At 40.4% G+C, this 25,413-nt stretch overlaps 2 protein-coding genes across 2 annotated transcripts in view; one reads left to right on the top strand and one right to left on the bottom strand.

Annotated features, from left to right (window-relative positions):
• The window catches only part of tmem266 (transmembrane protein 266), a 29,364-nt gene extending 12,080 nt beyond the window's left edge, over nt 1-17,284 (top strand). The window contains exons 4-11 of the mRNA XM_079345566.1: nt 9,240-9,394; nt 10,427-10,500; nt 11,400-11,456; nt 11,596-11,734; nt 12,334-12,449; nt 13,174-13,366; nt 15,459-15,521; nt 15,620-17,284. Coding sequence (XP_079201692.1) covers nt 9,240-9,394; nt 10,427-10,500; nt 11,400-11,456; nt 11,596-11,734; nt 12,334-12,449; nt 13,174-13,366; nt 15,459-15,521; nt 15,620-16,257 — 1,435 coding nt within the window. The 3' untranslated portion in view covers nt 16,258-17,284. The remainder of the gene's footprint in view (nt 1-9,239; nt 9,395-10,426; nt 10,501-11,399; nt 11,457-11,595; nt 11,735-12,333; nt 12,450-13,173; nt 13,367-15,458; nt 15,522-15,619) is intronic.
• A 2-nt stretch (nt 17,285-17,286) lies between these two features.
• On the bottom strand, nt 17,287-24,014 carry etfa (electron transfer flavoprotein subunit alpha). The gene is made up of 12 exons (XM_079345567.1): nt 23,886-24,014; nt 22,708-22,857; nt 22,472-22,553; nt 21,965-22,047; nt 21,736-21,835; nt 21,467-21,577; nt 21,116-21,217; nt 20,853-20,921; nt 20,680-20,762; nt 19,491-19,556; nt 19,075-19,155; nt 17,287-17,660 (listed from the first exon to the last, which is right to left on the bottom strand). The coding sequence occupies exons 1-12, from the start codon at nt 23,922-23,924 to the stop codon at nt 17,625-17,627; spliced, it is 1,002 nt and encodes a 333-aa protein (XP_079201693.1). The 5' UTR covers nt 23,925-24,014; the 3' UTR covers nt 17,287-17,624.
• Between the last annotated feature and the right edge of the window lie 1,399 nt (nt 24,015-25,413).

Here is a 25,413-nt window from a genome sequence, read left to right as displayed (position 1 = left end):
ATCAGCCTGCTGCCCACAACAGCAGCACCATATGCTGTTGATCTCGGAGGGCCCGACAGAGAGGTGTGAGGCTCTGCATGGAGGACAGATGGTTCATACGGGTCAACCTTCCACTTTGACTTGATCAGAGAGGAGGTGGAGGAAAGGATAAAGAAATAAATGGACTGACAAATGAAAGAAGCAGGCGACCGTCCTTTACGCTATCATTCACAAAGCTGCAGATCACGAGGACATGGCTCCATTTAATGCATGCAATATCTGTCCATGTAGGGCAGAAGCATGGTATTAACCCTGTGCAGTCCTGCATGGGGACAGCCACTGTTACCAGCTGTACAGTGTCGGGTGAAATTAAGATAAGCTATAAGTCCAGCCTAGATGGATTCCTTGCTCAATATTGCTCAGTTTATTGCCCCCATGAAAGTTCCAGAGCAGCCCTTCACTCACTGTAGTTTATCAATGTCGCAGTGTGTCAACATGCACAGGTTGAAAATGCTGATTGTTAAAGTAAAATTGAATAATAAGAAAAATGTTGACTAACGGAGCTGAAGGATATAGCTCTGAGGGATCTTGCCAGATTCTAGTATGAATCTTGGCAGGAGCAATATTTCACAGGGCTTTGGAAGCAGAGCCATACTACACCTGTTCTGTGTTGATGGATGTCTGAAAAGAGAGTAAAATCCCCCACCCCCTCCTCTCCTGACTCTATTTCAGACACACAGAGGTACATTCCTCTCCATCAAATTGTCTCTCCTGCCTGGCACCATGTGTGACACTATAGATGACATTTGAGTGCAGGTTTTGAGGGTTTGTTAATATTCACAGACATGCAAAGTGTAAGATTGCTTTTTAGGCTGAGAGTGAGCGAGATCAAGTGTCCTGGTGAAAACCCATTTATCAGGGACAGCTTGTCTGCTGCGTCGCACATGGACCCCCATCCATCTCCATTTGCTTAGTATCTGTGGCCCATTTTTCTGGCAGGGACCAGCTCTGAGGAGCCTCAGCTGGGTTGTATCGCTTTGCAGGATGCAAGGAGTAGATAGGTAATACATACCTAAATGGAAACCAGTGGCAATATCCAGTCATTCTAGAAAGCCTGTGTGAGTTTTATGTAAAGAAAAAATAAAATCTAAAGCCTTAACTTTTTTTATTGGCATCTGTAATTGATTACCCTGCTTCATTTGATTTGTTTATTCGCTGTAAAAGTGTTTGCCAATTCCCTGGGTGTGAGGCTGTTAGAGATAAATATTGATGAGACTTGAAAATCTGAAAGAACAATTGATTACCCATGATAAATTCACTTTATTCAGCATATTTATAGCTTAGCTTGTTTTCAACTCTCGGGAAAACTTTGCCTCATTTTAGTGTGATATCACAGATGCACTATTACAGGGGGAAGGATAGAGAAAATTCTTTTAGTTGGCATTCGTCTAGATTTTTTAACATCTATAGGCAGATGCCCCACCGGGGCTTTCTCAGATTTATCTTAAGGGGAAAACAAACATGTACCAGATACCTGAAATGAATGCCTCTTCATGTGTATAAAGGAAGTTAAGGGGAAATAGAGATTTGTTAACAGTCTGAATGAGATCATGTGACACAACATCTGCTGTTCAGTAGCCTGAGTTTGAAAGATTGGTATGAAAGGTTTAAAGTTTGAACTGAAAGAACCACATGACTTGTCACAAGTGAGGAAAGAGAGAAATTAAAAGGAGAACCTAAGTCAAGTAGTGTCATTTTAAAGTGCTGAAATTCCCATTTGTGCTTTAGAAGACTTTAAATCCAGACGCTTGCCCCCTGTACTCGCATGTTTCTTGCCAACAGTGAAGAGATTCTTTAGACAACTTTCAATCAACGACTATAGTTCTATACAATGAGCATATATGACATCACTTCTAGCCAATGTCCATGTCAAGATATCAAATAAAATGTGTAAAAGCAGAATTAAACTAAACTACCATTAAATACCAATTTTGCATTGCATGTGCTTATTTAAATATTTTCCAAACAAAACAAAAAAAAATCAACATTGTTTTTTAGAATCACATACTCTCACATTAAATAAGGGGATTCTGTGTTCTTTTAAAACCACAAACAAAACATGTTGATTGCCATTGCATCCTCAAGACACTGTAAAAAATAGAGCTGACTCACATTTGTAACAGAGCTTCTGGTTTGTTGGAAGTTAACACTTTCAACCTCAATAAATAAAAACAAGAAGACATTTAATATTGGATATATTGTTAGGAGTTTCCAGGATAGACTCTCCGTACAGAAACGGCAGTTTGACGCCAGATCAGGTAACTCAAGAAAGAGAGATGAAGACAACAGAGCTCTTGTTAAAACGGCACAGCTGTCTAGCTTAAGGATTTTAGAGGTTCAATTTACTTTATCACAAAATCACAACTTCCTTGAGGGGCAGACTTTCTACTTATCTTAGGGATGTATTGAGTCAATACTGAAAAAACCCTAAATGAATCTGAATCAGGTACTCGTGCTAAAAATAAAGGATGCAGCCAAAGAAGCGAGCTCGCCTTTAAGGAGGTAGCATCAGTGTCATCTTGGAGGTTTGCTACTCCAACTATGGTGGCAATTACACGGCACATTAAAAAACAACCAACATTAACTTTAATCCAGTCCTTGATTGTGAAAATATAGTTGCGTGTTGATCTTGTTTGTTGCAGTTGCATTGATTAAACAGGTTATGAAAAGTTGTCACATGGATGGTTATTTGTATCATTTTAAACTTGTGAATGAATCTGGCATCTAAATGTTATTTGTTACTTGCTGATACTGAACAGGAACAAAAAAATCTCAGATAGGTTAATTGCTAGCTGAGATCCCATTTTGGGCCCCTGGTTTCTCATGAGGGATTTCAAAAATGATATTTGTCTTTGTATTTTTTTCTGACTTATTGATCAATCTTCCAATGAAAAGTTCTTGATACTCTCAGCTTAAAACCTTCTTAAACCCCTTCAATCTGATTCAGTCTGAGAGTGAAATGTACAACTTGGGTCAAACTCACAACTTATACTACTGAGATAAGTGGACACAAGTGGGTCAAATACTTTGACAACAACTCTAAAGTGTCACACGGAAAAAGTTTTTCTCCTGAAATAATTCACATTTTTTAACTAAAGTGCTATTTGTCGCTGTACATAAATACTTGAATAGCTGGGAGACACAGGGATCTGAGTCTTGAACCTTGTCTTGATTAATCATTTAGGAAGCAAATATAATTGTGTGCCAGCTGCCACCATTCGGTACCCTAATGTAATGGAATTTTTCACCGAGCAAAGTTGCTCTGTTGTAAATGTGTGGTGAAGACATCAATCAAGAGTTCCCATCTATTATTTAGAGGCCTTGCACAACAGTGAGCGTAATTCAGAGTGACACTATTTAAGGCTTCCCTTTGCAGACAATCTGAAGGAGAGGTTAATGTTTGCAGTGTGTATGTGTTGTGTATGTGGGTCACAATCAATACTGCAAACAAGCTGATAGAGTCTTTTCAGACTCATTACTGCTAAACACAGTTTTCCCTTTGCAGCACTTTTCCTGCATCCTTTAACACAGAAACACAACCTTTCCTCTGATTTAATTTCTACTTAACTTGTACCTAATGAGTCTACATTGTGTTTTATACTGTCTCCATTACAGGGGACAGTATAATGAATGAGGTGATCTTCCTGATAGGAGAGTTACCTATCTGGGGCTTGAGCCAAAGCTCTGTGTGTGTGAATGGGCCCCAAAAGAGCGGGCAGACAATTTCCTCTGTGCCCGTCAGTCAGTCTGATGTCTTTGTCCGCTCGTTCCTCCTCTGGCCACTCTGCTGCAGCTGGTGTCATGTACAGGACGCCATCACTTCCACCTCGAGCAGGCCACTATTGATCAGTTTCATGATCTAATCCCCTTTCTGCGCACTGCTGTCAGGACCACTTCGATCTTCCCTCAGTGTGTTACCACAGCAGCTGCGCACCTCTTGATGTCTATATGAACCTGTCTGCAGCGCATGCCACCCTGCATCTCTCATTTCCTTCCCACATTATGTTCGCAGTTTGTTTGTGTGTGTGTGTGTGTGTGTGTGTGTGTGTGTGTGTGTGTGCGCGTGTGATTTTGCGTGCGTGACCAACCCTTAAGTCATTGCCCATTCGATCTGCTCCTGTCGTGACCCAGAGAGAGAGCGAGGTGATTTCCCTCCACCACTGAAGCAGCCTCACTTCCTTCATAAATACTTCAGGTCCTCAGCGTTCAAGGTTTAAAGTGATTCCCTAAAATTAAGTTTCTGAGCTGAGAGTAATCCATCACTGCCATTTACTCTGCTTCCAGACAGGGTTTTTCTTTACAGGTTTATTGAATTAATACATTTTCTGTCCGGTTGTTGGGAAAGGTCTGAATGAATTATGATTCCACACAGTGTGAGTTAAATCATTCTTTTCAGTCTTTAAGGTAACCGCACCCACTCTTCCATCTTTTAACTAATGGTCCACAATTGTCCAGTGACTGCATGTCAGGTGAATCATTAGGTAAATGTTGCTTTTTCTTGGCTCTGCTCCACCTGCAGATGGGGTTTGACATTGTTCCTTGTGGACAAATCTGCACGGGGGAAAGTCTCTGCTAATGACACCATTACCCTCCTCCACCTCTTCATCACCCCAGGTGTTGAGCTCCTAATCTGTTGGCACTGGCTGGTTCTGAGGAAGGCTGAAGAGAGCTCAGTGCACTGGTTAGCCTCTGGGAGAGCACTGACACAGCGTGGCCGAGCTCCAGCCTCCGTGCTGACCTTGGTGAAGGTTGGAGAGGAAGTGTAACTGTGCAACAGCGGAGATTCAGCTTCAAAGTGATGCCACTCATTAGGAACTCCTCTTTTGCTTATCCTTAATTATTTACGTTTTCTTATATTTGAGTTGTTATTTACATGGTTTTGGATGTTACACATCTTGATTGTACTGAAAATTGTACTCCATGGGATATTGTTTTGAAGCAGTCCGCTGGGCCAAGAAACTAGAGAGTATTAGGGAAGTTATAAATAATCAGATTTCTTGACAGTCAAAAGAACTAGTTAGCCTGCCGAAATGTCACTTTTAACATAAAAATCAATTTGAAAGGACATTTCAGTGTTTTGGATAAACAACCAGTGAGTCGGGCAGTTCACACAATAATAATTTAAATTCTTTGAGAACTAATTCTTCATTGAAGTCCAAAATATTTTCATATATAACAAAATGATTATTTTTTAAATATGAAAATGTTGGATTTTATTACATGTCAACACTTAATATTAGAGCATTCTTTGTTTCAGTTCACATTTTTTTTTCTAGCACTGCTATTGTTTTCTGACTAAAGACTAAACAATGAGAAAAAAAAAGATTACCGGTACTTTAAATATTTTAAGATAACTATGGGGCTAATCTGATTGCTTACAAATCATACATCCATCTCCAAGTGTTACCACTTTCCGACAATCCAAACTTTCAAAAGCATTGTTTTCACAGATCGAATAATAATCTTTTAACTCAATTTGCACCATTCTCTATGTTTTCTTTCTATGTCCTCCTTCTGCCTGACTGGCTCATTTTTGGATAAGTCCCAATGCCTTTTGAACCAGGTGGCATCTATGCTTCATCTCACTAAGTATTTGCCTTCCTCTGTCTGAGCTCAAACAAGAGGAAAAGGGAATAAATCTGTTTTCCCTCTTGTCCTCCAACAGACATCGCCTGTGGCTTTCCTCCTGTGGGGGACAGGTGACCAAACATAGCCGCTATATACAAACACACACACCTTCTTTCCAGGCCTTGCTTTCTAAGAGTGCACCTGTGCTCTTGTGAGGATTGAAGGGCAGTTTCTGAAAGGGAAAGCGCTGTGTGCCTTCTAGAGATTTGACATTATTTATTGACCATAAATCCCCTGGAGTCTCAGTCAGTCACAGTCTCTGACTGGAGGAAGTTGAATGGAGGAGCAGGGGGCGGATTTAAGGCAGGTCTGACAATCATATCTTTTGGCATTATATACCTGGATAAGGAGCAAGCACACGAGGCACACTCAGACTACTGGGAAATATAAAGCAATAGTAAGAATGGGAAACACAGATTCTGGCATCAGAAAGTGTCTTATGGCTAATTTAAATTCCTCCCATGTCCCAACATCCCAATGTACCCTGAAAGAAGCAGAGAGGCATGCAAGTATTAGAATATAAACATTGTCATAGAAAAATACAAGGTATTGTCACAAAGCTAAGCAAACATTCCTTTGTCTGTGAGTGACTACACCCTGCATGGTCCACCCCTGTCATGCTGTGGGAGCTACGACATGTGGTCAGCCAGCCAGTCACCTTACCAGTCAGTTAGTTATTCAGAGCTCACACAGGAGAGAAAGTAAACAGGCACCAACAGGGCTGGACTGGTAATCTGTCATACTGGGCATTTTACCAAGTGGGCTGAGATAACGTCATCTTTAAAAGAATAGCTATTAACAAGCCCAAGCAATGGCTTATTCTGTCCTGCCCTATTATCATGAACCGCTCCACACCCGTTCCTCCTGTTCTCTCCTGCTATCATCATGAACCAGTCTGGCAGAAGTAAAATATCAGAGTCAAAATGATCAGTTGGATATGCAAAAGGTAGAAGATTATGGAAAAGTTTTTAATCAAGATACTGGTAAAAACATGCAAAGACTGAAGTCTCAGCAGCAGGCATTGCCTGCTACGGCAGGACCCACTTTCATCAAGCCACAGGTAGAGCGGGGAGAGCTGCGTGTGACACTGCCGCTGGAGGAGCAGGTGTGTGTGTCAGGGGCTCAGCAGGACATCGTTAGTAGAGTGAGTCTGCAGTGTATTGTGCTATATAGTACTTCTGAGATGTTGTGGGGTAACATAAAGTACCAGAAAGTTCAAATCCTAAGGTAAATTATTTAAGTTGAATTACTTCACTAAATTAACCTCATCGCATTGAACAGTGGTTTTCAGATATAATAGCCTACACGTCTTTAAATGTATCAATAAGTACAATAATTTCTTGCATATTTAAGAACTGCTTCTTCTTATGGACTTCAACTTGATTGAAGATATTGTATTATACCTCTGACCACCGGGGAGTCAGTCAAGAGAGGGGGAATATACTGGGAGGCCGATGTTTGTCTTTGGCACTGCCCATCATTGTCGAGGTTTGGGGGAATAACAAGTGGGCATATGAAAGGGGTTGGTTTTCAACTAGTCTTGCCTTTCTGACAAAGACGGGTATTGAGTCAGCCAGTTTTCAATAAAAGACTTCTCCTGCCACCAGGCAAAGCAGCAGGAAGTGAACGGCATCAGGAGTGGAAACTGTCAATAAAACGTATTTCTGAAAAAACAAAAAACAAATGTCTAATAGTAGATTATAACAAATGTCATGTGTAAGTCTAGTACCTGCTCTAATAAGCATTCAATGCTTCATAGTGCACTTAACATTGAGCGTCAACTGAAGTAAGGTTGTAGAAAATACTGGAATGAACGCTATAATGAAGAGATTAGGTAAGGAGCAAATAAGGGATGACACTGTGAATACATGAGTAGAATAACTCCATATTAATCATCATGACATTCACAGCAGAAGCTATATTTATGTCTTGCATTAATAGGGGTGGTAGATCTATATGAGCCTGCTTGCTCTGAATGTGTATAATTCAAGAGTAGAATAGTGCCCTCTGCTGTAAGATATTTAAAAGATTGTTAATTGATTGTAATCAGAGCAGAGTCAAGGTTATCGTGTGCCCGTGGGGCCTTCTGGAAAGATGGTGGACTGAACTGACAAACTTTTTGCAGGGCTGAAACCTGATCTACGATCTTTAATTAATTATCAATACATAAAGCACATTCAAAGAGAAATGGAGAAACAGCATTTCCAATCATCACATTAAAGTGTGATACACTGTAAAAAGAGATGCACATTAACTAGGGATGGCAATTTACTATCATCTCTGTACTCGAGTACTCGAATTACCTAATAAACTTGCAGATCATTATTATTCGCATGATTATTATTTTTATCATAAAAAAAAATCTCACGTCAGACGCGACATTTTTTATGCCTGTAAAATGACAAACATCCAGTAAATGCTTGTATGCCTGTTATTCCTGTAAAATGATATAAACATACAATATTTAAAGATAAACATAAATAAATAGCCAACAACAGAAAGCGATCGTCATGTCACGACAGCAGCGCGGGCTATATGTACTTCATACTGTGTTGCTTAACACCGTCGAAGAACAGCCTTGTACCTGTTGTTCTCCGTGAAGGTAGCTTGTACTCTGGCTCGACAGAAACCCTGAGCTCTCTGAAGCTCCTTCTATAAAACTTAATGGAACTGTATCTCCAGTTACCGTTTTGGTTATCAGCAGGCTAACGACGTGTGCTAACAGGGCTAGCTAATGACGTGACGTGAGACTGCCTGTTTCAGTCTCCGCTGATTTCCAATTGTGTTTTAAGCATCAAACTAATATTTCTGTAGTATGCAATTTTAACGCCACAAATATTGCACTGAACATTCACTTCATCGTTTTGTCGTCACTTTTCTTGACTGACATATCGCAGGTGTAGCAGACAGTTCTGTATTTGTTGTGCTTTTGCTTTCTGTCTAGTTTGTCCCTTGAGATTTGCCTTTTTTTTTTTCTTTTTTACATCTGGCTCGTTTGTACTAAAGCTGAAGCCGTGGCCGAGAAGTCATACGTTTGTATCCCGCTCATTGTTTTCCTTGCTAGTATATTCAGTGATGCCGAAATAAAAAGCTGGGTCAAAAGAATAACGCTGTATGAGCCAAAAGCACCGCTTGCACAGGTGCACGAGTAATGAATTGGAACTCGAATACTGGTGTAAGTACCAGATGTGCCTGCTAGTGACGTCACACAAAATTATTTCAGAGTTGATACAGCTTTCGAGGTTTTGTGGGTCTTTAAGCTCTACTACACTACGTACTATCATTTACTTTAAATAATATAATCTAAAGACTTCTTGAATTCAACGTTTTAGATAGTAGTTATAATCTTACTTTCTTTATTCCTTGTTTATTTTATGCAGGTTGTCTTACATTCCTTGTGTCAAATAGAAAGGAGTAAACGGTTGAATTACCTTACTTTATGGTTCTTTTGTTTTCTTGAGTCCCTTCAGATCCACAATTTGCATCATTATGCTAAATTATATACCGGTAATACTCTTTGTACCAACAACACCCCCTTTCTCTCCTCTCTCGACCCCGCCACCCTCAATCAGGTCGAACTGGCTGAAACCGTGTTGTGGGCGCAGGGCAGCACTGTGGCAGGTCTGTCTGCTGTCGGCAGGCTTTAACTGTGTCCTGGTGGCCTGTGTCATTCTGGTGGTGCTGCTGCTGACACTGGAGCTGCTTATAGACACCAAGCTGTTGCAGTGTAAGTGTCCTTATTTTATTCATTGTTCTTTATTGATTATTACTAATAAGCATATGGGTTTAAGGACATGGTTGTATGGAGGTTTGTCTATGGACCATGTATCCAGTGGCCACTCCAAACTTTCAAAGCGATCTTCGGAAATCAGAAAGTAGACAGTAGTGCTACACAAAACTAACCATGAAGTCACCAATTACAGTTTTTTTTTTGCTAAAAATCATCAATGGAGTACAGGTTGACCGTAAATACAAATCAATATGATTATTTTGAATATAATTTGCTGCTTTAAGATTGTGCACTCAGGCATGGGCTGTGTCAGTATTTTGTTTAAATATTGTCAAATAATTATTAGGTATATTCTATACCATACAATAGTATACTATACTTTTCTATGCTATTACTTTGTACATTTGTATTCACGGCACAAAATGCATGTGAGCATGTGTCGAAGGTCATATAATGTACCCTATGATGGTGTCAGAGGGCTGTGTTAAGAGCACACACGGCAGAAATGTTGCTCCCACAGTATCCACATGCTGTCAAGTCGAAAGCATTCCCGAGTGACGAGCTGACCAACATGATGTGTCAGATAAAGGAGGAGTAAGACAAATGCATGAAGGGGGATTAGCAGACAAAGAAATAGGGCAATACAGAGTTGGCTGGACGTTGAATGTAGGGAGGACTGGAGGAAGATGAATGGACTGATAGACACATCACTGAACACAGGAAACAAAGACGGATGGGGGAGAGGTGGTGCATGAAGAAAAATGCCTCAGCTGACAGCCTAGCGCTGTTTGAGATTGCCCACAATTAGCCTCACAAATAAAATGGGGTATATGCATGTGCAGCATGCGGTGAATTCTACCTAATGATGTTGCTTCATGCCTTTGTCTTTATGTTAAGCTAATTTTAACCTTGTTGGACTTTATGCGTAAGATTACAACTGTTACAAACCTACTTAAGAATGCAACTACTGCATCAACCTTATGTTACAAAATCTGGCCTTTAATCAGTCTTTCTGTTTGAATCCAACAGTTAATAACGCTGTCCAGTTTGCCAGCATCATCCACTGGATCAGCCTTGCCATTCTCTCTGTGTTCTTCACTGAGGTGAGTCTCAATAGTTCCTTTGTCTCACCCACAACGTTGAGCAGTATATGTGTGGCCACAGAAGTACTTTCTCAGATTGTCATTAGAATACTAACATCCCCGTGAAACGCCCCATGCCCGCTGTCAGAGTGAGTTTCCAGTCTGGTGGGGAGAGAGGGCAACTTGTGTACAGCTTCATTATAGCGTGACAACCAAATCACACAACAAAGATCTACATCAGTATTTAGATAGAAACATAACAAACAAAATCCTTCTACAACTGCTGCCATTAGAGCCTGCACAGTCACTCCCTCCAGTGTTTTTCCATTGATTCACAGCACAAACACTTTAAAATGCAGATGGAGCTTTTCTGTGCTGCTTGTTTTAAATAATTTCAAGGCTGCAGGTGTGCTCTATTGATTACCATTTTCTTTCCAGCAAGCCACATTTGTCTCAGTTCCCTACACCAGACCACCCCACTGCTAACTTTTGTGGAGCTGGAGTGTTACTTATCAATAAAAGCCAGCCCTCGGGGATACATTGGTACAGCAGAAACAGCAGGGAGGTTTGTTTTTTGCTCAGGTGCAACCTTGAATACTTGAAATGAGGATGGGGGCTCGGGGATTGATGCAGCAGAGATACAGGGACAAAAGGAGAGTGGTTCGCCCTCTACATCCCCTGCTGAGTCAGCACAAATGGCGACTTTTCCCACCACCTGTGATGACTATGAATATGATGTCAGTGTGATGTCAGAAGTAGCTTTGGACATATTAAAGAAATCTGAAAGCTGCAAATGTCAGCGACTGCAGCAACCCCAACGTGTATAATTGGGAAATAATACACAAAGATATCGACTGTCTTTGTCATATTTAATCTGAACCTTGTGTGTAATGTGCTCTTTGTCCCTCTGTCTGTCTCAGACGGTGTTCAGGATCGTGGTATTGGGGATATGGGATTACATAGAGAACAAAGTAGAGGTAAGCTCCCATGGGTCCCGTTAGTTCTGTTTCTATGGACCACTTTCCCTGCAGTGTCATTCCTTCAATGTCAAACCACAGTGGAAGCTGCCACAGTTAAAACAGTAACCGTGTATGTTTGTGCGTGCACTATTCTCAGGTGTTTGATGGAGCTGTCATCGTCCTTTCTCTGGCCCCCATGGTGGCCTCCACAGTGGCCAATGGCCCCAGCAGCCCCTGGGACGCGATCGGTCTTATCATCACTCTGCGCATCTGGAGAGTCAAGAGGATCATTGACGGTGAGGCTGGGAGGAGCCTACACCCTCTGTGTCCTTTACTGTCAGGTCACAGAGATAGATACTGCAGTGCGCTCTCGGTGGTATCATCAACATTTCATTTTGAGGTTGTTTATTTGATTTTGTGTCTTTTTTTCATATTTGAACCAGAAAGGGAGGTAGGACTTCATCTGTTATAGTACACCTGTGGTGAGAAGCTCATTTTAACAGCTACAACATGCATTTATTTGATCATAGAGGTGCATGCAGAGCATTTGAAGTGATATAAAGAATACCTTTTTTTCTCCCCCTGATGGCATTTAAGTACAAAAGAGTGCACAGCACACATCCAAACTCTATCGGACCTCAAATTCACACGTTAAACCTTTTTCTGAAGCAAACATTAAAATGTAGTTCCTCTTCATTTCTGATGTATAACAGGCTTTTAGTTCAGCATACCTGTGGTTTGTTTTAATAGAAAGTGTGTAAAATAAAGTTTTTCTTTTTTTGTGAAGAAGTGATGCCACAACATATATATTGTTTGTTTGACTCTTAATCATCATGCACAGTTATGAATGTTTTGTTTGTAGAAAGGTCAACACTAATAAGCACTTTTGTTTTAGCCTTTGTGATGCAAGTGAAAGTGGAGATGGAGCTTGAGATCCAGCAGTATGAGAAGGCCAAAGCTGTGAGGGAGGAGCAGCTTGACCGTCTCACCCAGATCTGCCAGGAACAAGCAGTATGTCCTCTTATCCATCTTGCTGTCTTACTCTCTGGAGTACTTACCGTCTCTTATAGCTGCAGCAGATAACCAGAGGAGGGCAGTAAAGCGCAGTGCAAGAAACACATTCAATCTCGAAACCTGCCAAGAGGATTGATCCTATATTATGGCTAAATGATATTTCTGCAGTAGTCTTAATCAGCATTTTGTTTTTATCTTAAAGCAGTCTATGGAGTACTTCACCATTTAATAATTGTCTATGTTTGATTTTTGTTTTTAAATGAAGGGAACACATACAGTTAAAACCAGCAATGACTGTGTGACATACATGAGTGCATTTATTTAGCCTGGACTACAGTCCCACATATATCACTATCTTGTTACGACTATTTTTCTATTATCAACAAACACCACTATCAATGGCTTCAGAGTAACTGGAAGTGAATCTACTGAGCGTTCTGCATTTCTCAGATATCAAACAAAAAGACGCAGAGAGTGTTGGCTGTTTGTCTGATTATGACATCATGAGCACACAATACTAAAGAAGGGAAAATGAACTGTGATGCTAGCTATGGGTTTCAACTGGGAAGTCTCATGGGAGATTAACTGTTTGGCTGGACTAATTCTATTGAGTAGAATATACATGATGTTGTTTGTGCTCAATTGATTTTCTCTTATTTACTTTCAATTACGACATACTGTTTTTCTCCAGTTCTCTTTTTTTCCCCCTCTCTCTTTGTAGTTTGAAATCAGGCAGCTGAGAGCCCACCTGGCCCAGCAGGACCTGGACCTGGTAGCAGAACGTGAAGCAGCCATGCAGATCCACCATATGTGGGGTAAACAGAGCAGCAGTTTCCAGGAGGTGGACGGACTAGCCCCTGGGACCTCTGAGCCTCATGGGTCAAATAAAGCCAGAGAGCCCAGGGGGCCTGCAGGTAAATCATCTGGAACACCAAGCTTCTTTTTGTATAGCAGGCGATCCGAGACCTCTGTGCATCAAGGGTCTGGATATGGATGGTTACATGCCAAAATGTCCTGCGAGACACTGGATTGTATAAGCAGGTTTAAGGTTACAATTGTGGGGGCTTGTCAGGCAGTTTAAATCAGAAATCCTCAGAATGAACAAAATGATGCCCCAAAAATGTGTAACATATGCAGGCGTGTTTTGGTATTTGCTCACCGTATCAATGTAAACACAGACGGTGAACAACCCTCCTTCTCTGAAGCTCCATGCTAGAGGCCAGGACAGTGCATTTCAAATGGACGCAAACATCGTGCACGAACACATTGTTTGCCTCAAAAATAAACATCTCACAATCCACATAAAAATTCTGGTGCCACACCTAGATGGATGTTAAACCTCTCACACAGTGACAGGTCATAACTTACCTAGCTCAAAGCAACAAAGCACTTTCAGTGCAGGTGATGTCAGGGCTTAAAGAAACATGGAGGCTTTTTCTCTATCAAAGCTATAAATCACAGCGCAAGCTGCCATGCATTTAAACTACAGTGTCTCTTGTCAGGCATCCTTTACCTGGGACTGCTCCTCATGTCATATTGATCATCTGGAGCTGGTCCCCCTCACAGATGGGGTCGAACCTTGAGCAGCTCCTCTTAGGACCCATTTAAAATAAATGTGTGAATCACAAATGTAATTGAATATAAGCCTGACGGTCCTGTGGTACTTCGGGAGCAAAATAAACATTTGGACTGATCTTTCACCTCCTCATTGAGGTAGTTCACTCTGTAGATTGAACCATTAGTGTTTTACCAGTTTTTATGATTTAGTTATTTCCTATTTTGTTCTTTGATATGGTTTTTTCCATTTATTTTAAAGTTAAATAAAAACCTCGTAAATAGATTAACATTACAATAATAAGTTGCATCATCTCTATTTAAAGGTACCACGTAAAGAATGATTTATGCCATAAGCTTTAATAAAGTTCCATCATTCAAGTAGCATACACACGTATTAAAGATTATAAAGGAGTGCTTATACGACTGAAAACACTGAGCAGTGTTTATGAGCTTATATTTAACAGCATCAGCGTCTCATATGAAGACAAGTTTAGATTTTTGGGTTCATGTTAATAATTCATACTCTACTTAGGGGTGAAGTGAAGTTAAAGTTGGTAAACGTGTTAAATTTCAACTTCATTCCAATTTGTTTAACAAAGTGTCAGAGATCAGTGTGTTTTCCTACCAATAACATGCTTGTTTCATTCTGGTGGTATTGAGGGGTTTAATGTAACAGCATCCTCACAGGAATCAGCAAAAACAACAAATCTATAAGACAGCTGCAGCTAGTCCGAAATGCTACCACCGGAGTGCTCACTAACACGAAGAAGATGAAGCACACTACACTAGTTCTAAAAAGCCTGCCCTGATTCACTGTGCCCCAAAGGGTAGATTTTTAAAACGTTTAAATTAGTTAATGGACTCAGCCCTGAATGCAGGCCTCCACAGGGTGCCCAATAAGAACAAAGCAGGCCGAGGCAGCTTTTGGTTTTTTTATTCCCCTACCTCATGAACAAACTGCCAGATGTCTGAGGTGTGCTGAAAACCATTTAAATCAGGGCTCAAAACATCTCCATTACTAATAATTAATTATTAGTACATCAATTAATTAATGTCCATTAGACATTTACCTGCTTTCCTTTACTGAAAGACTTTTTTAGCAATAACTACTTACTGTGTTCTTTTAATCATGTACTCTTGATTAAACTTATTTGGATTATTTTAACTATTGTTTTGATTGCCTTCTAGATTCTTTTATTATAATCTCATAGAATAATTGGAATCCTTTTTGTGCTTGTGTGAAGCACTTTGAAATGCCTGGTGTCCGAAAGGTGCTACGTCAATAAAGTTGCCCTGCTCCAGTGGTATTGAGGGGTTACTCTAAGCTCTGGCAATTTTCATTCACGACTATCGAACTAGAAGTAGGTTTCTGAAGAAACAATGAGAGTTTACAGTAGATTCACTTTGATACATCAAAAAAATGTTGAGTGGCCATTTCTTTCTCTCCAGATCACCACGGTCAAGATGACATGAACAACTACATCAGCCAGTACTACAGTGAACCTAGCAGTGGTGAGCAACAACAACTATTTACTGCTCTTGTTTCACACTTACTGTAAGTAGCACCCCAGTTTACAGAGCCGGTGCTCTATGTGTCCATGGTTTTGTAGATATGGGGATCCCAGACCCAGCACGCGTCATCACCACAGCAGCCATAGATGTGCACCTGCCTAACAACCCCAGCCAGCTTCCCTCCTCTTTGGTGAGTGCTGATGCAGTGCTGTCCAGCCGTCTGCAGCGGACCGGCAGCTCGGTCAGTGAAGCCTCCACCACCACAGTGTCCTGCACAAGCTTCAGCGCCAGGCAGCACAGCATCAGCAGCCACACGCTTGGCTCCACCACGGACTGCAGCTCCACGGTGCGGGAGGCCTCCACCTCCACAGATTACAGCGACCAACGCTGCTATCCTCCACCTTACAGCAGCCCTCTAGCCCTGGGTAACCAGCCACGAGGGAGTCCCAGCGCTGTGGTGCAGGAGCTGCTCTCCTCTTTGTCCGAGGACTCGTGTCTGACGCAGAAGGGACTGGACCCGGTTAACCTAAAACCACCCAGCCCAGCAGGTTCCACCAAAACCAGCCCCGAGCTGGAGCACAGGCTCAACATCTACAACAAGAGGAACCAGGAGAGCAGAGTCGGCCTGCACTCCAAGCCTCTGATCCACCTGCAGAGCAACGAGCCCCTTCTGGAGGAGAAGTACAGAATGATGGAGCCGGTGGATGCTCCAGTCAGCCGCCTGTCAGAGACATAAGACTCGGCCCAATATGGGGGAACTACACAGGACTCTTTAAGATCAACCACAAAAATGGATGCTCTATTAATCTGGTTGGATGGTTGTAGTCCCAGGCACATTAACAGCTTGTCCTCTTTGTACTGATGTGACTGAGGGGATGAACCTTTCATAGCAGCACAAAAATTAAAGGAGATAACTGAAGGAGGCAGACTTATCAGGCACCACTTATCAGGAATCAACTTCACAAAAAATACTTTTGTGTTTTATGAAAAATGTTAACAGAAACCAGCAAAAGGGCTCAGGCCCGCCATTTTCAGACTAAAGGTCTTTGCAGAAACAATCTGGTTTTGGTTACATGGTGGATTGATTTCTAGCAATTGAAGGAGATGCTGGACTGATCAGATCATATTATTGAAGGGCAAGAAACGGTGTATGACTCGCAGCAGTCCACAAGGCACGGATCTATCTTAAGTACATGTATATCTGCTGCTCTAGGGGTCAGTGTTGCGTCTCCAAACATAAAAAAAACAGTCCTCTTTGACTGGACAGCAGCAGGGTACGCTGGATCACATGTTCTTTCTATCTTTGTCTTTCTATATTAGCAATGGGTTAACATTTTTATTGAAATTCTAAGAATGGAAACATTCAAACTTCTCACTGGTGGATGAGTCAAGTAATTCAGAGTTTTTATCTTGGTGCAATGATGTAAATCAGCGCTTAATGAGATTTTGCAAATACAGCATGTCCTTCACACATCTATTTAATTGGGAGCTACCCGCACACGGTAGTTTTGATAACGTTCAGGTCTAAAATGTTACCCGTTTAATTACTTTCATGTTTGGATGCTGTGTAAACAATTCAGGAAGGATTTGATCCGTCATTTTCACAGCCGAAAAATACTGAGGGACGAGAAAAATGTTCAAGAAAATGTAAGCATGGACCTTCCTCTCTGAGAAAAACTATTGTACTGTCAGCAGGATTTTTCTATCTTGATCATGGGAAGAAAGTATTGAAAAAATGGATCCAATAAAAAAAAATAGAAGAACATGAGTTATGAGTCATCAATTTAATACACTACTTGCCAAGAGGCTTTCAACAAGTGAATATGATCTACAACTCACAGTCAATTATCAAAGATGTCCTTTACTGCACAAGAAAAGTCATTTACAACCTGAACTACTGCAGGCAGAACACACCTTGTGTACATCTAATTTGAGATTGGCCTCCTTTTCCAGTCGGACTGAAGATGTTAATTATTACTGCAAGCAAACAAGGTACATAAACGTTTTAGCTTTAGAAAGGTGTTTAAGGCATTTGCTATGGGTGCTCTCTCATTCTTCTCTCTGTTGGATTATGTTCTGAAGGATGGTGGGACTTTTTTCTCCTCACTTGTTCAGTGCCTCGGTCATCTCAGGAACGGCCTGAAGAGGAAACAAGAGAGTAGGAAGTTAAAATGTAAAAGTCGACCGACATTTTGCTGTCACACAATGGCAGTCGTTATCTATTTAACATGTTCAAAACATCGTACGTCGTAGTTTCATGAGGTTGAATACAAAACTGTTTTGTGGTGAATATGAGAACAGAGTAATGTAATGGCTTCCTCCCGTTAGTGCGGGAACTTCACAACAGAATTATCATCCAGTGGCCGGGTTGGTCCAGGGTATCAACTGTCCCTCCATTTTAATCAGCCACCTGAGGACTGATCACATGTAAGGCGATCTCACTCAGCGGGTCACAACTCTGCTGCCACGAGCTAGATTACTAACCACTTGAACAGAGTTCGCTAACACACCCGGAGCTGTCGTCACTATTAAGAGATGCCCGTAGTGACGACATTTTAGGAAATCCTCAGAATTATCAAACGTTTCCCCTTTAAGTTCAGACTCGATCCTGGTTCAAAGAAAAGTTCATCACAAACCATCTGAGCCATTAAAAGAAGCCCTATATTAATATTTTAAGTACTAATTTGATTGATTGCTCGAAATAAAAAGAATAAAAAAGTAACGGCAAGGAGGGACTCCAGATGCACACACAGAACAAAAGGAGCACAGACGCTTTGAATGTTGAAATTCTTATTGAATCATAGCTTGCCTGAACAGAGAAATGATTCATGCGGACATTACAGTTCATGTTGGATTGAGTTTTGTGCAAAGTGAGACATGTACAGTGAGTGATAGAACCATCGGCATTGGAAAAGACTGCTGTGCAAGTGGACGTTTTTTCAAAATGTTTTAGGCTACATACTTTTAAAGTCCAGCTTACAATTCATTTAACATGTTCATTTCATAAAACAAGTGTTCAATGCCTGACTGATTTCACTCCCTGCTGAAATGTTGAAGCTAAGTTAAGAGCTCTCAGAATGAAGAGGAGCGCTGGGGCTATGCATGCCTCACTGAAGGGCGACAACAAACCCAACCAACAGGACACGCAAGAAAATACAACCTACTGGCCTTTCACATGCAGCGCTGGAGTCCCCCCCCTGGTTGTGCCAACAATCTTGGCTCACTATCCCTGGCTACCTGCTCGATACAACAAAGTAACTAGTCGTGTAAAAGGCCTGGCAAGAAGAAGCTCGATAGAAAAGTGAAGCCTCCTTTTAGTTATTGTGATCACTTCTTTTTCTGTTAAGATGCGTTTCTGTGTTGCTGTGTGTTCAGCCCCCCCGCCAACACGCAACTTAATAATTTCATAGACGCTCATTTCCATTTAAGCTATGTCAATATACGCTGGTGCTTAGCAGAACAGAAGCGCCTGCTGTTTCAGCCTCACTGCTTCGATGTTCTGCGATATTAGATCCTTGACAATATTGGAGCGATGACAATCCCAGAGGTTTACCTTGAAAAGATCTGCCACCAAGCCATAGTCAGCCACCTGGAAAATTGGAGCTTCTGGATCCTTGTTGATAGCAACAATAGTCTGTGTGGAAACAGAGCACGTTTAGACCACCTCCTAATATTTCAAAACAATGACACTTAACATTCATTTACTAGAAACTCCAGACCAGCACTTTGAGGAAGTAAACAAAACACATCATTGCAAATAATATGACAAAACTGAATTGTGTGAAGGCTGTGTGCTCTTGGTGTGTGAGATGAGAAAGATGTTTATGCACACGCTTCATTTCATGTGATTACTTGGCAGCAAGGCAACAACGTGTTGGTTTTATGTTTTGCTAAATGTCTGTGACCAAACTCAAAAGAGCTACAGCATATTTCCTCCACACATGCTCTCAGACATTTCAGTCTGTCTACCTTGCTGTCCTTCATCCCTGCCAGGTGTTGAATAGCTCCTGAGATCCCAACAGCAATGTACAACTCCTGGAGACAAAGAAGACAGCATAGCAAATGTTACTTGCATGCAGACGTCACGTGGAATCTCAGGCCTCTTTTGGAAAAGATACAGTACAGCTACTGAACTTGTGTACCGCAGATAAGACTGATGGTATAATGACCACGGCTGTGTAATCTATCAGAGGGTGCAAGGGGGTCAGTGGCCTCAAACTCCTGCTAGAAGAACCAACACTGCCTCTCAATGTCATGTACTTTTACTTTTCAGTGCTTACTAAAGGAGCTGAGGCCTCAGAGTGTGGAACAACAATTTGTGGACACAATAGTTTCTCAAGATAGAAGAAAAATAATGTAGAAAAATTACCAGTTTAATAATATTACATTTCAGAATACTCAAGGACACTTAACAAAACGCAAAGCTTTTTTTTTTATTCCGTAGAGATTCTGAAAGCAACTCGATTTGATCAAATTCAGCCTTTTCACATCATACGTGGCCTTTACATGTGGTAAACGACTGCTCAGCTGTTTCACACTTTTTTTATTTAACCTTTACTTAAGCAGAAGGAGATATAAATCTCTTTTTCAAGAGTGTCCTGGTCAGTTACTCGTATCAAGGGCTGTCAGTCTGTCAGTAACATTCTTTCAATGTAGATGAAACGTAAAGCTTTTCTTTCACTGTGTGAACTATACTCAACTAAATTCAACAAGCGTGTCGAATATTTCGAAAATCACATTTTGACAGTCTGGCCTGCGGCTCTAACCAGACATCCACTGCACTCTGCTTTAATGGATCCGCTAAATCATTTAGGGCCCTTAATGTGCAACCCAGTCCATTTTTGCAGGGCCTAATGTGTGGCTAATCACAGCTGAGTCAACCAGGCGGAAAGACATAATGGGAAGTTAACCTTTTTAAAAAGTTAGAGCAGCCACTCTGATCATAGCGGACTGCAGGCATGCTATGTTACAGGAAACAGGCGTTTGTCAAAAACAACACATTTGTTCACTGATATTTAAAGTGAGGTTAAACGTTCCCTGCCTTTAAAACACGCGTTTACATTTTGCCATCTAAAAATGAGCCTTTGATTATTTTCTTAGGTCTGTTCCACGAGTTGAAATAATTCCCAATGATCACTTAGGTTACGGAATAACTTACTGGAGCTACAATTTTTCCCGTCTGTCCAACCTGCATGTCATTCGGGACGTACCCAGCATCCACTGCGGCTCTGGATGCTCCGACTGAAAGAAAAGACATTGCATTTGGAACTGTGCCTTTTAAAAATTCAAGTGCTCGGGTAACGTAAAGCCCAAACGTTTATCCAATCCTACCTGCAGCATTCATTTTGTCAGCAAGGTCGTAAAGCAGCTTGAAGTTGTCTCCACTCTTCAAGCCCCTCCCTAAGAAAAGAAGATCCCATTGTGTAAAAAAGCACAAATACAGCAAAATCCCTTTAAAAACCCCAAACCCTTCCTAACTAAACTGGAGGTTATTACAGGTTTAGATACTAATAACACTAAAAAAAAAAGACTTGATTAAAAAACTAAAAGATTTTAATGCTTTAGTAATTTATACTTTACAAATTAGCTCACACCTCCTGACACCACAACCTTAGCGCCAGTCAGCTCTGGACGGTCGGTCTTTGTTAGACTTTGTCCGAGAAACTCAGAAAGTCCAGCGGCAGCAGAAGCAGCCACTACAAGGAACAGATCAGAGGGGGCAAATGAAATGGAGGAAATGGTTTCACAAAGATGCATTTCTAATGACAACAAATATGATCATATTTAATGGCATCATCAAAGTAGGTAATCCAGAACCTCCAAACAAAGCTGAAAGATGTTTCAGTCCTTAAAATCACGATATATGATGAGCCTATGATATATTACGTCATTGATTAGTGTGTGCTGAGTCAGAGCCCTCTGAGTGAATCTATAAACCACTGAACCTTCTTCTGATGAAGCACTTCCTCCTTCTGTTGAAGCAGCCTCAAACGATGTCCCTCTGACAGTGAAGATTTTGACCGACTCATTACACTTCACCGTGCTGAGAGCGTTTCCTAAAATGAAAGGGGTTATTATCAATATAGCATAATAAACAGATAAAAAACACAAGATACCATCAATGAAAACCAAAATCCATTTGAAGACAATAAGTTGTTACTATTGAAGCACACCACTATGATTTAATAATCAATGAAGAGTCATAAAACCTTACCAGCATATATGGTTCTGACAAAGGTATCTGGAGACTTGATCTCGATAATATCTGAAACTGGAGCGACATCCAACTTTGCAGCCACTCTTGGAAGCAGATTCTGCAGAGAAAAGTGGTAAGAAGGCAGCAAATGATGAACTGAGCATACGAACGAAAGGGAAAAGAGGTATTATAGTTAAAAAAAAAGAAGAAAAAAAAACAGATGCTACTGTTTTTGTCTCATCCTAACCTTTCCGAAGGCAGATGCTCCAGCACAGATGTGGGTGTAATTGAATTGCTTTTGTGTTGCCAGGATAAGTGGGGTCAGCTCCTCTGAAGAGACAAAGAAGCACAATCAGGTTGGTCTAGCCATAGCTAGACATCAGGGAAGTGATTGGCACAGGACACAAAAGCTAGGATAGTCTATTCGTGGTAAACATCTGCATTGACAATTTAAGTCTTGTGGATCCACTTTTCAGGTCAATAATAAGGGACAATCGCATCGTCAACACGGCCGCAACATGAAAAACAACCAACCCTCCCTCAGCAACTCTGCCACACTGATAATGCACATGTAAAGCATAATATTCAAATGTGATTATTTGGGGACCTTGCATTAAAAAAAAACAAAAAAAAAGTTAGGTGAAATTCTTCAAAAAAAAACAAAAAAAAACCCCCACTATGTCCAGTCATGTATTTCATTTGTGACTGAAGATTAAATAAATAGTAGGCATTAAGAGCCCTTCTTGTCACATACCTGGTAGGGCGCCTTTATAAGAGTCATGTTGGGCAACCAGAACTTTGGTCACACCTTGTACTTTGCTGATTTGTTCCACAACCTGAAGAGACAAAGTAATTTGTCGCATTTTACAACACATTTTTTAATAACCTGCTTTTTGTTCTGTTATTTCTGTTTGTTCATTACCAAAAAAAAGCACATTTGTCATACAGTTCATGTGTATGTCCTTGATTGGCCTTTAAAGGTTTACCTACCTTTGCACAGTCTGTTCCTGCTACCAGACATGACACCTCTCCTCCCAGCTTCCCGGCAGCAGTGATGGCATTGAGAGTGATAGGAGTTAGCTTGTCATTGTTGTGCTCTGCAACCACCAAGGTGCTCTGAAACCTCTGGAGGAAACCAGTCTGTTGGAGACAAGATCAACATCTTAATACAGTATGTGATGCACTGTGCAAGCAGTTCTATCAAAGACCCGGATGTGCTGCTTTTTAAACAGCCTGTCATTTTTTAGATATATTAGACCATATTCGATATATATATATTTTTTTGTATTGCTATTTTTTATTTAAATTTGTCATGTTTATTGTTATTCCTCCAGGACTGGAGTTTGACACCCCTGTCCTGGACAATGCATGACAACAAAGGAAGTTCACTAAAATGGAGTAGACAAAAGCAAGGCACAATTTACTACTGAAAACCTATTTTCCAAAATGTCCCTAGAACATTTAGAAGAAGTGATAAATTAATACAATATAACTGTTCATCTATGAATTTTTATTTCTTTTTTAACTTCTACAACCACAGGAATTTATTACTAGTTGAATAACTATTAGTGAATAACGATGTGGGAAACTAATGCTTTACTTTTGCATTGCAAAAAAAAGACGCAGGTTGTTAAATCAATCTGCAGAAAACACAAACAGGATCATACCGGCTCCACTGTGGAGACAATCTGTTAATAAAGGTCATTCACAGTCAAACATACATCATGGTCTATAATACATATTATCCTACATACATTAACTTAATGCTTTAGGAAACTTGTCATTGACTCGTCAGGTGAGTCAATGACAAGTTTCCAGTTTCGTAACAGCTGCTGTTTGTCAGGGTTTCATAACCACTGTGCTACCTGTGCTAACAACACCTCGTGAAAGCAGAAAAAGCTGCGTTTGTTCTGGGTTGTCTACTTTGTTTCTATAGTGTCTGTTAAAATAGGATAATAAACCTGTCACAGTAAATTCAGCATAGGTCGCACAATGGTACCTGCAAAACGACCACGACTTGTTTTAGCCAAGACTAAATGAACTAGCGAGCTAGCAGCTGCTCTAAAAAGACACGTTACGCAAAGTACATGATACATAAACCCGGTCTGCCGTAAAACTTCAACATAATGTCTGCACATGCTGCTACGATACACTCGTCACAGTCTCACCAGTTGTTTCAGACTTGTCTTGTTCAAAGCTCTGTTCATCTTGGACCTTGCTTGCTGCCTCTCAGTGCTGCAGAATCCAAACTGTGCCAAAGGTCAAAATGACGTTAAGAATTTCTCGCGAGATTTAACAATCCAACAACGAAAACTTCCGGTGATATCGCCACCTTCCTAAAATGTAGCAGACAGTATCATAGACATAATATGTCAGTATAGCATGAGCTAATGCTCTCAAAGGCACTTAAATGTCTTTCACAGCCATTATTTTTGTTATTTGCAAAAAAAAAAAAAACCCAGACAAAAACGATATCTGAATATATTAAATATCTGACTTGAATTGGATACATATACATTTAAAATCCTTACGTTAGGTCACAATATCATATCAGAATGAGTAGCCTATGTTAAAGGGGATGGTTTGTTGCATAAACCTGACCAATAATTTGCATTTCATTTCATAAATTTAATGAAACCACAAAGCACGAATGTGCATGTTATTCGCTGATTAATTCAAATAATGTAAATGTTTGATTGGATACCCCACAGAACAAGATTATCATCTTATAAGTAATACGTAGATTTTGTGTGAATCTCTGCTTCATAAATCGTGCTGATGTGCCCTCTTTCCTTTAACATCATTGCCCACGATAGATTGTTTCATGCAAAGGAAATAACACCCAAATTTCCCCCATTGGGGGATCAATAAAGTTTATTCTTATCCTTATATAAAGTTAGGCTATTCATTAAGCCATTTAACAATAGCCTTATATTAATGCATTTAGTAATTCATAGGCTTGTAACAAAATAAAATAAAATCTGAATTCATGAACTATCCATAAACAACGACCAAATTGAACTCTTACCTCCACTTCTAAATGTTGCAGTGGGATGAACTCTCTGTGTCCAAGGTCTTCAAGAGAACATTCAGCCAGTAGAGGGCTCTCTCCAGTAGGTGAACTATTACAAACACATACTGTACATGCATTCATTCAACAAAAAAAGAGATGAGATTTTTATTTTTGTGTTTCTGTTTTATATACCATTGATAAACAGACGAGCAAACAGATCCTAACAAATAATTCTGTCGTAATAATAATAATAGTAACAACGTTAAAAACACCTCATTTTCATCATTTGTAAAAGTAAGAAAATAAAACAACATTGATTGAAGAAATCCAGAACCAGTGGGCTATAATGAATCCATCAAAAGGCTAAATCTCACCAAAAACTTCAGAACATAAATATTAAAATTGTTGAGATTGCCAGAAGAAAAATACAAGAGAACCTAAACATCAAATTAAAGTACTACAAAAAAAATAGAGTTTTAACTGAATAAAAAGGAATACCTCACAATATGTCATTTCAATTATACTGTCAGTCATCAGTGATACTTTAACTTGTGACACAGACACAGGCAGAAAGCACACACAAAATATGATAAAATAAAATAAAATTAACCCCAAAGCTGACCCAGGGAGCTAACAGGAAAAAAAGGAGCAGGGGTCCATGAGGAGATTTGCATGGAACCCTC

This window comes from Symphodus melops (assembly GCF_947650265.1).
Source record: "Symphodus melops genome assembly, chromosome: 6".
Taxonomy (NCBI): domain Eukaryota; kingdom Metazoa; phylum Chordata; class Actinopteri; order Labriformes; family Labridae; genus Symphodus; species Symphodus melops.
The sequence above is the reverse complement of the archived record's forward strand: the minus strand, read 5'-3'. Positions and strand labels throughout refer to the sequence as shown.

Coding starts and splice junctions, on each gene's coding strand:
- etfa (XM_079345567.1), bottom strand. CDS start 23,924: ATGAACAGAGCTTTGAACAAGACAAGTCTGAAACAACTG. Junction 22,554..22,707: donor CAGGAACAGACTGTGCAAAG/GTAGGTAAACCT, acceptor TTGTCTCTTCAG/GTTGTGGAACAAATCAGCAA. Junction 21,836..21,964: donor GAGCATCTGCCTTCGGAAAG/GTTAGGATGAGA, acceptor TTTTCTCTGCAG/AATCTGCTTCCAAGAGTGGC.